This window comes from Octodon degus, unplaced genomic scaffold (genome assembly GCF_000260255.1).
Source record: "Octodon degus isolate 3935 unplaced genomic scaffold, OctDeg1.0 scaffold00012, whole genome shotgun sequence".
Taxonomy (NCBI): Eukaryota; Metazoa; Chordata; class Mammalia; order Rodentia; family Octodontidae; genus Octodon; species Octodon degus.
In genome coordinates, this window is record NW_004524588.1 from 1,674,164 (window position 1) to 1,690,774 (window position 16,611).

General features: G+C 37.7%; 1 protein-coding gene across 1 annotated transcript; it reads left to right on the plus strand.

Annotated features, from left to right (window-relative positions):
* Positions 1-753: 753 nt before the first annotated feature.
* Positions 754-1,812, plus strand: Smim10l1 (small integral membrane protein 10 like 1). Its single transcript, XM_023709587.1, has one exon. The coding sequence runs from the start codon at positions 1,309-1,311 to the stop codon at positions 1,513-1,515; it is 207 nt and encodes a 68-aa protein (XP_023565355.1). The 5' UTR covers positions 754-1,308; the 3' UTR covers positions 1,516-1,812.
* Positions 1,813-16,611: the final 14,799 nt, after the last annotated feature.

Below are 16,611 nucleotides of genomic sequence, written 5' to 3' on the forward strand. Positions count from 1 at the left end.
GATTGCTGAACAGCTCTACGAACTGTTTGTTTCAAGACAGAATAAATTTTAAGTGTGCATTGAAACTACACATTCTCTCCTGCTCGTTCATTTTGCACTGCCCTTCAAGGGCTATACCAGTGATTTAGAGGCTGTCAGAAATAATCAATTTCTCTAGCTGCTGGGGTGCTACTGGTACCATAGCAAAAGAAACTGTAGCTAGGGGCACACAATTAAGCTTTACAAATTGCCAAATGAACTACTATTTCTATCAGGTGTGTCATGAGAATATACAGAAGTACACTTGGCTACAATAATTATAAGCTGAATAGCCACTACAGATAATCATAGCCACTACAGGGTGAAATACAGGACGTGTGAACAAAGATTTTCAGAATTAGACTGTAATCGGAGGTTAGGATCACAAACATGCACGTGCAATAATCCATGAATGTCGGTTATACTGATGACAGCTACAGTGCTTTCTAGTTAAGACGAAAGCTTAGTGAAGGTAATGAAATGTCCATCATTTAAACCTCATAAAAGCAATGTGGCTATGGGAGACCCATTACGTGAATTTAAGGGTTTTAAGGGTATGGAAGTACTTGAAATGTTAGCAATATTTCAGGTCTTGCAGCCTAGCCCAGGTCTCTCATGTGCATCTGCATGCTGAAATATGTGGAAATTCCACACTTAATTTGATCACCGTATGTATGGAAATTACATATATATATATATATATATATGCGCGCTGGGAGGTGTTACTGTTCGTTTTGCTTTACTAATTTGCCACTTGCAAGCTAAACAGTCCTAATACACAGGAAAACCCACAGCCTATGACAGTGACCTTTCATTACAGTTATGGTGTGTAACGAATAGAGTATGTCTGCACTAGCTTATGTAACAAGGGCATCTCGCCCTAGCAGTACAGGCAAATATGTCAAATAGGTAGCAAACACATAGCAGACAAACAGCAGTTAAAACCCGACCTAGGCTTTACAAAATGTCCCCTTGAGGAAATTACATAAAGTCACTTAGCTTTTTCACTTTAAAGTGAAAATATCTGGTGCGGCTGTCCGTGCGAATTACATAACATCGCCGGCTGCAGCTCTTCCACTGGCTGAACTCCCAACGCCATCCGCAGCCCACAGGAAGGGGCGGAGCGCCCCATCCGCCAGCGCCACACCGGAGCGAGCGGCCGCGGCGGGGCGCGCAGATGCGAGCTGGGCGGCCGCTTTTCCCGCGGGTCCCGGCTGCGCTGGGAGGCTGCGCTGGGAGGCTGCAGGGGCCTTCGGCTTCGGACGCTGGGCGGGCGCTGACGGCTGCTCCATGGCCCCCGCCGCCGCTCCGTCCTCCCTGGCCGTCAGGGCCTCAAGCCCAGCAGCCGCCCCCTCCTCGTACGGGGTCTTTTGCAAAGGACTCTCCCGCACCCTCCTCGCCTTCTTCGAGCTGGCCTGGCAGCTGCGCATCAACTTCCCCTATTTCTACGTCGCAGGCTCCGTGATCCTGAACATCCGCTTACAGGTACACATATAAAGCCGTGAGCAAGCTGAGGGACTCCGGAAGCCACCAGGATGGCGGACTCTCGGGAGGCCCGCGGCGCTGTGAGCCTCGCTCTCGCGAGATTTCGCCGGCGCCAACTGCGCGTGCGCTGTCGCTCCGCGCGGTCCCCGGGACGGTGGACGGAGTGCTGTAGACACTGCCTAGGGGAGATGCGGTTGTGGGAAGGAGGCCCTTCAGCTGAGACCCGCGGACGTGGTTGAGAAGCTGCGTATCTTGAATATGAACTTCGGACAGATTTCGGGACAAGAGAAAGGCCGCAGGTTGCATTATTAAAAAAAGGCCAAATTTGCAGAAAAAAAAAGTTAAATGAACAACAGACTTACACTATGAATTGAAATTCAGCAGTCAATGAACTTCTGAAATACTGGACTGGATTGTAGACTAGACACCGAATAAGACACCCATGGTATTCAGGGCATGAGGTGGAAGTCATGTATTTCTTCACCCCACAAGAAAAAAATATTGAAATTCTCAGTAAAAAACACATTTATACAGGACACACATCTTCTAAATATCGGACTTGATACCCTGCAAGATTTTGAACAAATGATGGAAGCATGCGAAAATGACGTCTAATGTCCTGTGAACAGCGCTCGGACCTTGGGACCAGAGAAAAGGAAATGTAGTCATTGTATAAAATATTAGATATTTCGTGAATAGCAAATAATTGCAATGAAAATGTTGTATATAGTCTTCATCCTTAAAGGAATACTAAATCATGGCTACAAAATAGAATGTAAATGTGTTAGCTGTGATGTACAAATACGTGGACAAGTGACAATGCTGGTAAAGGGAGAAGAAGGTAAATAAAATGGTTCTAATGTTCTTACAAATTGTCAGTGTGAAAGAAAGTAATCTGTTGTGGAGGAAAGGCAAAATATAAGTCATAAAGTTTCTAAAACAGTAATATAACTGTATTAACGGGGAAACTTGATAGGGGAGAAAAGTATAAAGTGAACAAAATGCTGGAAGATAGAGGGTTCAGTTTAAAAGAAAAACTGTTAAAAGATACCTCCTGTATTTGAATATATTGGAGACTTTCTGTTTTTCAAAGTCTAAATGAATTAGTAATCTTCAGATTTTTCAAATTTAAGAAAACAAAACTGCTATAATAATAAACACCAGGAAAAATAAAAGTCACAACCTGTGTATTTCATCTGTGATACTACTTTTATAAAATCAGTTATTTAAAAGCCAGCCACTGATTTAACAAAAAATGATTGTGTAACTTAGAGAAAATGAGAGAGAAAGATGCATGACTGACAGGAGAAAGTTGATCAAAATCTAACCTAGAGGGCTGGCACACAGGAGACCCTTGCTTTAATCTTCAGCCCTGAAAATAACAATATAAGAAAGTTCAGAAAAGCAGTGTGAATTACTTGGTTTTGGCAAGGGAGTTGGGCTCTTTGTTTTGCAGCCCTGGGATTAACTTCAAGGCCCCACATTGAGCTGTATCCCTACCCCTCATCCCACACCTACAAACACAGCACATAACTTTTTTTTTTTTTTTTTTTTTTAAAGACAATGTTTCACTGATGGACCTGGCTACTGGACTGTTAACTTCATATCCCCCTGTCTCAGCCTCCCAGAGTACTCAGACTATAGATGCACACCACTGTGACCAGTGTCTACCTTTAAAAATAATAATATAGATATAGATACACAGATATATAGGAGTTAGGATGTGGTTGTCTCTGGAGAAAGAAAATTGGGCAGAAAAGAAAAGCTAAAGGTTTACTGTTTTTTGCTACCAACATAACAATATTATTTATTTTTAACTATATGCTATTTGATTAAAAACTAAGTAAATTTTCATTTTTAAAAGTTCTTCAGGTAATTGAAATACACACCACTGGTTAAAAGCCATAGAGTAGAATAGAAATGAGTTTTTAAATCACACAGACCTGGTTGGAATATAACTTCAGCTTTCTGGCATTAGATGAGTGAGTCCATTACTCTTTCAACCATAAATTTTTTTTTAATTTTTTTAATCATTTATTTATTTATTTGGTACAGGATCTGACTACACAGCTCAGACTCATAGTGATCCCCATCTCAGACTCCCTAGCTCTGGGGTTATGAGCGTGTGCCACCATGCCCAGTTTCAGTGGCCAGCACAGTGTAGGCACCAGGGATCGAACTCAGGACTTTGCATTTGCTAGGCAGACACTGAAGCCACCAAGCTATCTCCCAGCCCAGAATACTCACTTTTAATGCCTCATCTAAGAATGAGAACCCTATCTTAGTGTTCTTCCCCCCATCTCTCTATATAGTCAGATAGATAGATGATAGATAGATAGATAGATAGATAGATAGATAGATAGATAGATATTCCCATTAAAATGTGGACAAGCATAAAAGGAAACATAGAAACCCTGCTTTTCTAGAGATGGTTTTCAGTCCTAAAGATGACAGGGTACTGACCCCAAAGGGTAGGAATAAGCCTCTAGCGTGATTCTAGGTGAGATATCTGAGCAGAAAGGAACCGTTATTTCCTGACATAGAAGTTTAAACTGGTTATGATGTTCATTATTCCATTTATTGTGCCCAACAAACAATACATTATGGTTTTTTGTGGGGGTTTTGTTTGTTTTGTGTTTTTGCAATACCAGGGATTGAACTCAGGACCTTGTGCTTGCCAAGCAAGCACTTATTCTACTGAGCTATCCACCCAGCCCTACATTATGGTTTTAAAATAAGGAAATCCTGATCAGTTGAGCATCATGTTTAGCTTTGGGCAATTGTTCTCTTTATCTATTCCTTGTCTCAAGCCAAACTTTATCTAGAACACCTTCCTCTTCCTTCTGCTCTCTCTACCATTTTTCTGTCCATATTCTTCCTAAGTCTTAAGGCGAAGCTTAGATGGCATGTTTTTACATTAATTGTTTCAAAATTCCCCTGATCAGATAAAAGCTCTCTTAATACCAACCAGTGCCATTTTAATAGGCTGTCTTATTTTCCTGAATTGTGCATTAATTTTCTAGATTTGCCTTATATATCCAAGGAGACAGATTTTATGAACAGTTACAGAGCAGAAACCACACATTTTACTCTCAAATATCAAAAGTATAGTTCACTCAGTATAATGGAAATCTCATGGAACTTAAAATGGTGAGCATTACTATTGCCCAGAGACACTAATGTCACAGTTTGTTACATTTAAAAATGGACCTGGCAATTAGCACTGAAATGGTGACACAAGTGTGTTACTTCGTGTCATAAATATGTGCTTTCTCCAGCTTTTTTCCTCATGTCAATCATTTGCTGCATTGAAGAAATTAAGCCACTCTGTAGCAGACATAATTTATCATATGCTCCAACCAGGTTGGAAGTTTGGAGAATCTTCGCAACTGCTCCCTTGATGTATATTTTTCCTCGCTCATGCTACAGTTCAACAGCATTTCCTATGAGAAACACTACATTTTTCCCTGAACGAACCACTTATTCTAACTCAACAAGCTATTTTGTTCCCGTTGGCACGCTTCTAGATAACATCCACAAGGCTAGTTATTTATAAGGTTTTTGCTCTCTTCCCAAGCCAAACTTGTTGCCAGACACAAAGTGGACAATAAATATCGCTAAATGGATAAGGCAGTGCCAATGTATTCAGTTATTCCATACATAATCTTCAATCAGTAAAAGAAACAAGAATACCTTTCCCACTGGCAGTTATTGTCCATAAATTGAGTTTTTAGGCCATCCTAAATACTAGTCCAGGAGTTGCTCAATTGTGAGAATGCAGAAAGATGATACAGTTATTGGGGCTGGAGAGATGGCTCAGTGGTCTAAAGCACCTACTTGAAACAAGCTTGGCAAAGCACAGGGACCATGGTTCAATCCCCAGCACCACATGCCAGCCAGACCCGCCCCCTGGTGGGCGGAGCTGGCCACACACAATAAATAAATGTAATAAATAAAAATAAATAAATATTAAAAAAAAAGATGATACAGTTATTATGAATAAGCAAAAAACTTGCTTATGAATATAACTGATTTTAAAATCCCATACAGTTAAAATCCTGGGTTATTTTACTACAAAAAGAAATAATGAATATAGTATTACACACAACCTTAAGGACCGAGAAGGGTTTTCCCCCCAAATTAAAACTGATGCCAGGAGAGAAAATACACACACACACACACACACACACATACACACACACAGACGTTATCAGCATAATTTTTTAAATTTATTTTTTTTTTTTCTGTATTTAGGGCAGGGTCTACAGGGTGTACAGCGTCTCACTACTAGATCGGACTCAAGTGATTCTCCTGTATACAGCCTCCAAAGTGCTGGGATTATAAGCGCACGCCACCACACCCAGTCTCAATCCACTGCCTCAGCGTGCCCTGGGGACAGGGCCAGCACAGCAGGCCAGGGATTGAACCCTGGCCACTGCACTCTTCGTAAGCAGGAGCTTTAGTCCACTGAGCTGTCGGGCTGGCCTTTAAACTTATTAAATTCTTAATACCAAAATTATAGTTATGTAAGTACATTATATTAATAATTTCCGTATGTACCCTACCAGGAAAATAATGTATTATCACCCCACAGATAAGAGCTGGGAGTTAGCTTCTCAAGGTCATGACAACCAACCAAACAAATGAGTTCCTAGTTACCCCTAATAATGTGTTTCATAAGAGGTCATTTTTAAAAGGTATAGGTCATTCTAAATAATCCTGTTTCCCCAAGTTTCTAACAGTACCTGTGAAGTGGACTGTTCAAAAATATATTAGGGCCAGCCAGATAGCTCAGTAAAAGTGCCTGCTTAGGCAGATACAGAGGTGATGGTGGTTCAATCCCTGGCCTGCCATGCCAGCCCGTCCCCAGGGAGCGCTGCGACAGCGATTGAGACTGGGCATGGTGGCAAGCACCCGTAATCCCAGCACTTGGAAAGCTGAAAACAGGAGAATCAGTACAAGTCTGATCTGTGTAGTGAAAACCTATAGTCCCTATAGACCCTACACTAAAATAAAAAATAATAAAAAATTAAAAATAAATATATAGGGGCAGGGGAGATGGCTCAGTAGAATAAGTGCTTCCCTGGCAAGCGCAAGGGCCTGAGTTCAATCCCCGGTCCTGCCAATAAAAATAAAATAAAATAAAATAAAATGCAACTTTAAATATATATATATATATATATATATATATATATATCACCTGTTTAGAATATCCAATATAATTTGATATATAAATTCAAATATTTTATAGTCTCTGCTGCCGGAAATCTGTTGGTCTGCTTCATTAGGAGAGGTTGGGGATAAGTAGCAAAAAGGGGGAAGGAAAAGAACATTTTTCCCTAGAAGGGAAGAAAGGAAATCATTTTCCTTCCATGGAGGAGAAATGCATCCTGAATTTTAATGCATGTCTTTTGCTGCCCAGAGTAACTAAACTTTATGTTACAAAGTTAATTTTAATGGAGGATTTTTCAGGTGGATGATCAATAACATTTGATAAAATCAAGAAGAAAATAAAGTGAACATGGAGTCCTGGGAACCTTAGAACATAGTCTAAAGCCTAGATTTGGAAAATTCCAAGCAAAATGCACCAAGGAAAGGTCCTCTGCAAAAACTATTAGAAGTTTTAACAATTGGTTTGGACTAACTCACCATTCAATGATTTGGATTAACTTGAGTTTAGGGAATTTTCTTGAAATTTTAACATTTTATGCTATAATCTAAATATCCGTGTCTCCTTACCCTCAAAATTTATGTACTGAAATCTTAATCCTTAAGATAATAGAGCTAAGAGATATGTTCTTGGAGAGGTAATAACATGAGGATGTAATATTGTGAATGGGATTAGTGCTCTCAAACAGGAGATCTAGAGAATGTTCCTGTGTACCTTTTGTCACGTGATGATGTAATGAAAAGAGCCATCAGCAAACAAAAAGATGAATCAGTAGGTACGAAGTTGTCTGGAGACTTGATTGCAGGCTTCCTGGCTACCAGATCTATGAAAAATAAGTTTCTGTTCTCTGTAAGCAGCCCAGTGTATGATATTTTGTTATAGCAGCCTGAGTGGACTAAGAAAATTGATAGATTATTGCTCAATAGGTTAATCATCAGGCCAGACCATGGATCTTTTCAAAGCTGAAGCGGACTTCTCTCACCCTATTCTCTACAAATACAAATTTTAGTTATGGTTTTGGGACAAGATAAGCAAAAGGACCAAATGCTTGCTACAAATGCAAATAAACAATAGAATTTTAGTAGTTTAATAGCAATGTATCTAAAAATCACCCCACCAGATTCTGTTAAGACTAGGTAGCTACAGTGAACATTAGAAAATCTTGACTATCCTGTGGCTTTTGACACCAAATATGTGGATTTAGTCACGGAAATCCCATGGAATGCATCAATGAGTAATTTTTTCCTATATTACTAAGGGAAGTTGTCTATGCCTTTTCTGAACCAAAATTTTATTTAACAAATCACATCACCAATAAAGAACTACTGTAAACTGTCTTAACTCTGAAATAATTGGTGTGACAATAGACATTTTGTCCAGCAGCTAAAGAAGAGAAAGAAGTTAAAAGTGAAAAACAAGAAGTTTTTTAAAGGACCATGCTAGCTCTTTTAACTGATAAAAAAAAAAGCTAAAAGTATTTTTAACGGTGTCAAAATGAAAAATAATTAAGAGAATTTTTAAAATTCAGAAGCCAAGTTATATCATACAATATGGAAAATGGCTCCATTTATACATGAGGAATAAAAATATTAATAGGCAAGTTCAGATAGCGTCTTTGTGTTCTGAAGCTGCTCCAACATAAATATCACTGAAAATGGCTAAAATTAAAAATGGCTGGCTCCTAAGAGAGCCTCGATAAATAATCTCGCCTTGCCTGAAAGTTTGTTTTTTTCTGAATTGATCAAATAAACAGCTTGGCTCAATCTTCCAGTTGAGGTATGTTCAGGGTAGTTCTTCTCAAGATGTAGATCACTACAGAAAGAGGTAATCAGTAGAATAATGATAAGCCACGTACAGGATCTTAATCTCAATGAATGTAAACATTATAATGATAAGTATGAACTAATTTAATAATATCAACATCAATAAAAAGGGGAAGGGAGTTAGAGGAGGAGGAAGGGAAGGGGACAAGGATTTAAAAAGAAACAAGCGGTACTATGTTCATATTCGCACTATCCAAGATGATTGTAAAATGCATGTACTGCAAATATGTACTAAACAAACACTGAAAGGGGGAAAAGCATTGGCCAATGCCACAAGTAAGCGCACTATGGAAATGGAGCTTCTGCAGATGGCCTCTTACTTCCCTATATTAAGGGAACCCCTGACTCAAAGGACATGATTTAAGCAAAAACAGCAGCAGAATTCCAGAAACATCGTAGACTTGATAAAAGTTTTCACTCAATCAATGCAAGTTTCCACTGGAAAGTTTTGTTTTAAGAGAATTGAAAACAGCTCCAAATATCCTCTGTTTAAGTCCTAAGCCTAACTCAAGGCTCACGTGTAAAATTCTTTTGGCAACCCATCCATAACACATTAGTGTGTTCAACTAAGGAAGGAAAAAAAAAAAAAAAGCTCATGATTAAAAGTTTACTTTAGAAAAATGAGATTATCAGGGGGAAAATCATTTTTATTAAGTTTATTGATGCAATTTATATATACATAGTGATCACATTCATCATAAGAAATTTGTACCTGTACATAATATATCTTGGTTCCACTGTTTTTCCCATTTCCCTCCCAACCTTTCAGACCCTCTTCCCCACCTTATGTACAAAGCTTTGTTTCCATTTTACCCTTCTTCCTTCATTTTTGAAAATGTTCTTCCTATTTCACAATATCTATTATGCATTTTGGTTCTTATTTATATTTTCAGTTTCTCATACCAGACAATGTGATATTTACATGTGTATCGAATTTATTTTGCTTAAGATTGTCACAAGGTACATTCATTTAGCTATAAATGTCTCAAGTTTATCCTTCTTTATGGCTTATATAAAACTACTACATCTTTTTTCTCTATTCCTTGGTTGATGGACATTTGGGCTGTTTCCAAGATTTGACTATTGCAGACTGCTGCTATACACATAGGTATACATATATCACTGTAGTATCTTTTTCTTTTTTTTTCAGTTAGGATTGAACTCAGGACTCTATGCTTGCCAGGCAAGTGCTTATTCTACTGAGCTATCTCCCTGGTCCCATATCATGCTTTTAATACTGTGAGGAAGATACCAAGAAGGAAATGGATGAGTAAATTGGGACATCTAGTCCTAGTTGGTTTTTTTTTAATCTTTACATTAATTTCCACTGAGGTTTCACCAATCTATACTCCCACCAATGAAACAAAATGACTTTTTCCCGCAGTCCTACCAGCATTTGTTATTGGTTGATTTCTTGATGACAGCCTTTTTTTTCTGGGTGAGATAGAATCTCAGTGTTGTTTTAATTTGCATCTCTTGAGTGGACAGTGGTGTTGAAACATTTTTTCATGTTTATTTACCATCTCTACTTCTTCATCAGAGAAGTGTGTCTTCATCTCAGATGGCCTTTTTTGAATTCAGTGTTTAAATTTGGGGGAGTCTGATTTTTTTCAATTCTTTATGTTACAGATATTCAGTCCTTTGTCTGAGAAACAGTTGTGTAAAATTTTTTTCCCACTCTTTGCATGGTCTTTTCACTCTGTTGATGATTTGGTTTGCTGTCAAAAGCTGTTCAATAAAATGAAGTTCCAGTTGTTGATTCTTTGTAGTAAGTTCTATGCAATCAGCATTTCGTTAATGATGTCTTTGCCTACACCAATGTCTTCAAGAATTCTGCCTATTCTCTTCCAAAGAATTAGTGTTCTGTTTTAATATTTAACTAATGCATCTTGATTTTAGCTTAGTGCATGATGATACACATAGGTCTAGTGTTAGTATTTTGCATGTTGAAAATTGGTTTTTCCAGCAACATTATTAAAGAGGCTATCATTCTTCCACTGAATGTCTTTAGCCCCTTTGTCAATGTAAGGTGGCTCAGTGTGCTTGGAGTTGTTTCTTCATCTTCTATTCTGTTCCAGTGATATATTTGTGTGTGTGTGTGTGTGTGTGTGTGTGTGTGTGTGTGTGTGTACAATTGCATACATATATTATATATATACAATTCTGTGTAATGAAGATCTATAGATATATAGATATATATCTTCATTACACAGAATTGTTGCTATTCTAGGTCTCTTCTGGTTCCAAATCCACTTTCGGAATGTTTTCTCTACTTCTGTGAGGCATGATAATGGTATTTTGATTGGATTGCTTTGTATCTGTATAACAATTTTGGAAATAGGTCCATTTTCACTGTTGGTTCTTCCTGGTCAAGAGAAAGGACTGTCTTTCTAATTTCTGAATATTCTCTTCAATCTTTTTCAAAGTACTGTAATTTTTAGAGTATAGGTCTTTTACTTCCCTTTTTAGATTGATTGCTAGGTATATCATTTTTTGATGCTTTCATGAGTTTGCTGTTTGTTTATAGGAATGATGTTGATTTTAAAGGGTTGACTGTATCTGGCCACATGACTAAATTTGGTTATTAAATCTAGACATCTTTTGGTGGAGTTACTGAGAGTTTCTGTGCACAGTATCATATCATTTGCAATAATGATAATTTCAAGGCTTCCTTTCCTCTCTTTATTCCTTTTATTTTTCTATCTTATCTAATTGCACTGGCTAATTCCAGAACTGTATAGAATAGAAATGGTGATAGTAGACATCCTTGCATCTTTCCTGATTTTAAGAGCAAAACTTTTACTTTTTAACCATTTAGCATGATGTTGGCTGCTAATTTATCACAGATGGTATGTTGATTACTTTTTTTCTTTGCTGAGACCAAGCACCCACCACCCAAAATTAAGGAAGGAAATGTTTATGTAGCTCACAGTTTGTAGAAATTTTAATCTGTAAACAGCTGGCTCTAAGGCACAGTGCCACATGGCAAAGGGCAACAGTTCATGACAGCAGAAAACAGCAAGACAGCAAGAGCATAAAGGGAAGAACGGGTGGAAAGATCGAGCTTCTTTCCTTCATTTATGTTATATGCAGGCTATCTGCATGGGGGGGGGTGTTATGGTTTGTATGTAGTTGTCCCCCCAAAGCCTCATGCAGTTATGGGGCAGACTTCTAGACTGTGATTAATTCATGATCCAGTGTTGGGATTATGGGTGTGAGTGCTGCTGGGATTATGGGTGTAAATGCTTTTGGGGTTATGGATGTGAGTGCTATACCTGTCCTGAGGCAGATAGACTGAGTGCAACAAAAGGGAGACAGACTTGTTCTCTGTAGCCATTGTTGCTGTTATTCCTTGCTTTTGCTCTTGCTGTTTTGCTGTCTTCTGCAGCCCTGAACTGCTGCCCTCTGCCATGTTCCAGTCTGTCTTGGCGCCAGCTGGGTATAGACTGAAAGTTCTAGTAACTGTGAGATAAATAAACCTTTCCTTCCTTCATTTTGAGTATCAGGTATTTGTCCCAGCAATGAGAGAAGAGTAACTGAGACAGTGGGTATAGCACTTATACACAACCTGAGCATTGAACCATGAATCAATCAAAAATTCTAGAAATCCTCCTCATGACTACATGAGGCTTTGGGAGGACAGCTAGATACAAGCCATAACAGATGGCTTTTATCAGATTGAGATAAAAAGCATCTATTCTAATTTTCTGTAGGGTTTTTATCATGAATGGTGTTGGGCTTTGTTAAATGCTTTTTTAACATCTATTAGGATGATCATGTGATTTTGTCCTTGGCGCTGTTGATGTTGTGCATGACAATTACTGATTTGCATATGTTGAATCATCCCTGGATCCCTGAGATGAATGCTACTTGGCCATAATATATAACCTTCTCAATGCTTTGATGCATTGTGTTTGTCAATATCTTATTATGGATTTTTATGTCTATGTTCATCAGAGAGATTGACCTATAGTTCTGTTTTTTAGTTGTCTTTCTTTGGTTTTGACACCAAAGTGATACTAATTGCCTGAATTTGAGTCCTTTCTTTCCTTTTTGATAAGGTTGACTTATGGTTTATCCATTTCATTTAATCTTTCTAAAAACAAACTCTTTGATCCATGGCTTCTTTGTGTCATTTTCTTAGTCTGAATGGCATTAATTACTGCTCTGAAATTTATAATTTCCTCCAATATACCTGTTTTGAGCTTGACTTGTTGTCTTTCTTGAAGTTTGAGGTTCATAAGTAAGTTCCTTATTTGAGTTCTTTCTATTTCCTGATATGAGAATTCACTGCTATAAATTTCCCTCCTAGGACTGCTTGCATTGCATCCCATAAATTCCCCTGTGTTGTGTCAGCATTATCATTCAATCAGAGATATTGTTTAGTTTCTTCTTTAATTTTGTCTGTGTCTCATTAGTTGTACAGTAAAGTGTTATTTAATTCCCATGTGTTTATGGTATTTTGTGGTTTCTTTTGCCATTTATTTCAAATTTCACTGAACTATGGGCAGATAATATGTATGGTAAAATTCCAATTCCTTTTCATTTACTTAAACAGATTCTATAGGATAATATGTGATGTATGTTGGAGAATGTTTCATGTACAACTGAAAAGAATGTGTATCCTGATGTTGTGGAGTTGAATACTCTGTAGACATCTACTAAGTCCATTCATTCACAGTGTTGGTTCACTTGTGATATTTACTTGTTGATTTGTTTGTCTAGTTTATCTATTTATGAGACAGTGCCCCCTATTACAATTCTGTTGCTTCTTATTTGATTCTTCATGTCCACTAATGTTTGTTTTTTGTCTTTGGTGGACCTGTATTTGATTCATTTCATATATATTCACATATTTATGATTATTATCCTTTTTTCTTGGAGTTTTCCCTTAGTGACTATGTGATGACCTTATTCATGTCTTTTGATAACTCTTGGCTTGAAGTTCACATCATCAATAAATATAATAGCTACCCCTGCTTTTTTATTTGTTCCTATTGCATGGGGTATTATTTTCCATCCTTTGATCTTCAGTCTGTGAATTTCTGTTTTACTTAAATGTGTTTCTTGTATGCATTATATTGTTGAATCTTATTTTTGACCCATTTTGCAAGTCTATTGCCCTGTATTGACTGAGATAATTTACATTGATGATTATAACTGACATACATTGATATAGCCTTGTCATTTTATTTTCCTGGTTTTGGTTCTCAGTCTTTCCCCTCTGTTTAACTGATTACCTAATTTGGTAGATTCATTATTTGGGATTCTGGGAATCATTGTCTACATTATATTTTTCTAAAATATTCTTCAGAACTTTTTGTAGTGTTTGTTTTGGGTCCTGAATTTGGGCATTCTTTGTCATAGAGGTATATTTTATTTCTTCATGAATTTTAACAGATAATTTTGTGGCATACATCAGTCTGGGTTGGAACTTATGTTATTTAGTACTGCAAATACTTTACTCCAAGCTCTCCTTGACATAAGAGCTTGTGTTGAGAACCCTGCTGTGATTCTGACAGGTTTCCTTTATAAGAGTTTTTTGCACTCACATGTGTAAACATTATCTCTTTGATGTAAGAACCTGAAAGAATAAATAAGATCTAAAATGCACAATAAGTATTGTGAAATGGGAAGAAATTGTTGCAAAGGAAAAAGAAACTAGAATGGAGGAAATGAGAAAGGTCAGAAGGGAAAAGGGAAAAAATGCAAACTCTAGTGTTTTTTAGTTTGTTGAAAAGGAAAGCGTGTGGTAATATCAACAGGAAAAATTTTAATGCCCATATCTTGTACCCTGAGTAACTGCTTTAAAGATCACAACATTCAATGTAATAACTAGTATTATTCTATTATTTATTATGAAACTTTTATTTTATTTTTTCTCCATAAAATACAAAGTTTACATCTCTTCAAAATAAATATTTTTGGCACATAAAGTAGAATGAAATAAAGGAATAGAGGGGAATATCCTATCCTTTCCCTGATTAAAACCATTGTATACAAAACCCTGGAGTTAATATTATACCTACTGATGATACACTGAAATCATTCCCCTTAACTCTGGATGCAAGTCAATACTAATCATTTTTCCATGTCTATTTTATTACAAGCTGTCATCAATCACCAAAAGATAGCAAAAAGATTGAAAATATAAAAAGTTGTAAAATACAAACAATTCATAGTTTATGGCTGAGATTCCTTAAAAATCCATTACCATATTATAATATAGGGCTAGCCAAATAGCTTAGTGGATTAAAATACCTGCAAGCAGGCACAGGGGCCAGGGGTTCGATTCCTGGGTCTGCTGTGCCAGCCCTGCCTGCTGGGTGCGCTGAGAAGGCAATTGAGACTGGGCGTGATGGTGTGAACCTATCATCCCAGCACTTGGGAGGCTGTTAAACAGGCAGAGCACTATGAGTCTGATCTAGTAGTTAGACCCTGAACACCCTGAAAACCCTTCCCTAAATTACAGAAAAAAAATTATAATCAGTTAGCAAGGCTTCTGGACACAAATCAACCTATCACAGTTACTTTATATTTTTTTCGTGCTGCCATAGCTAAAAACTAGTTTTCAATGTGAGAAGGTAAGTGTTATAGTTTGTGTCTAGTTGTCCCCCCAAAGCCTCGTGTAAGTTATGGGGCAAGCACAGCTAAAGAAGCAATGTGGCTTGAGGGGTGGGGACAGAGGACCAGGGCAGGGCCCAAGGGGTGGGACAGACAGGCACAAACTATTAAACTGGCTAGCCTGTGCTTTCTGAGAGATGTGGAGAGGGTCATCCTGGACACGGCAGTGCCCCAGCCTCTCCTCCAGTGTCTTGAAACCTCCAGTAACTGTGAGCTAAATAAACCTTTTCTTCCCACATTTGGAGTACCAGGTATTTGTCCCAGCAATGAGAGAAGAGTAACTAAGACAGAAAGTGACAAGCTATCTCTAACATACAAATGCAGACTTCTTAGGTCAGCAAGATAGCTCAGCAGACTAAGCTCCTGCTTAGGCAAATGCAGGGAGTGGGTTCAATCTCTGGCACCACATGCTGCACTAGCCCGACCCCCAGATGCACTGAGCTGGCTACCAAGACCCAGCATGGTGGTGCGTGCTTGTAATCCCAGCATGAGAAAGGCTGAAAGCAGGAAAATCACTACAAGTCCGAGCTGTGTAGTGAAACCCTGTACTATTAAAAAAAGAAACAAGAAAGTGAATAAAAATTTCAGGTTAATGAAAACCTGGTCAACAAAAAATTACATTACATTCACACTGGCCTCCCAGTTAAAGTTCCTTTTTATGTTTTCTATCAATATTGACCTAGAAATAATTTGATTTGTCAGTCATTGAAATGATGGCTACATTAACAAGTGACCACTAAGATGAATACAGCTCTATTAACCCTCCACTCCAACAGGAAGAAAATAGCATGGCATAAAAGTGCTATGTAATCAAATAAATACTGAGACATGAGGCAAACTAGATACAGCACTTGAATCTTTGAAAATTATTTGAAGATCTCAAGAATTTTAATTAATTTACTGCTAGCATCTTCTTCTGGGTGGATAATCATGATAAACACCTTTCATAGCAATCAAAGTGTTCTGATATGGGCAAGCTAAGGACAAAACAATAAAGTAAGTTTAGATCTTGGCTTAGTTATGTCTACCAGTCTATGCAAGCTATTCCCTGAAAAGTCTTTTTGTGAATGTCACAATCATGAAAATACAAAATACTCTTCACTACCTCTGGCCTCCCTTCAGAAAGGACCCTCTTGCATTTGAATCTGAGTATTTTCCAATAATTTGTTATAGTTAATACATGTGCCTGTTAGTTGGTATTCATAATTTTTTCCTCCATCACTCCAGTCATTGAATATTCCATCAGTAAATGATCCTGTCTCTACAGAGAGTTCAGCATATCTTCCAAACCAAGCCTTGCATGACTTTTTTTATATTTATTTTTTTATTGAGAAATAAATATGAATGAGACAGTTTCACAGCTGATTAATAGGACAGTTTTGATAGTCAATACACTGTGCTTTGTTATCTTCTTAGTGGTTATCCATAGTACAAGAAGCAGACAGGATATTCTGTCCAAACACTGTTAGTACACCTCTTTCTTCTCATTGA

Coding starts and splice junctions, on each gene's coding strand:
- Smim10l1 (XM_023709587.1), top strand. CDS start 1,309: ATGGCCCCCGCCGCCGCTCCGTCCTCCCTGGCCGTCAGGGCCTCAAGC.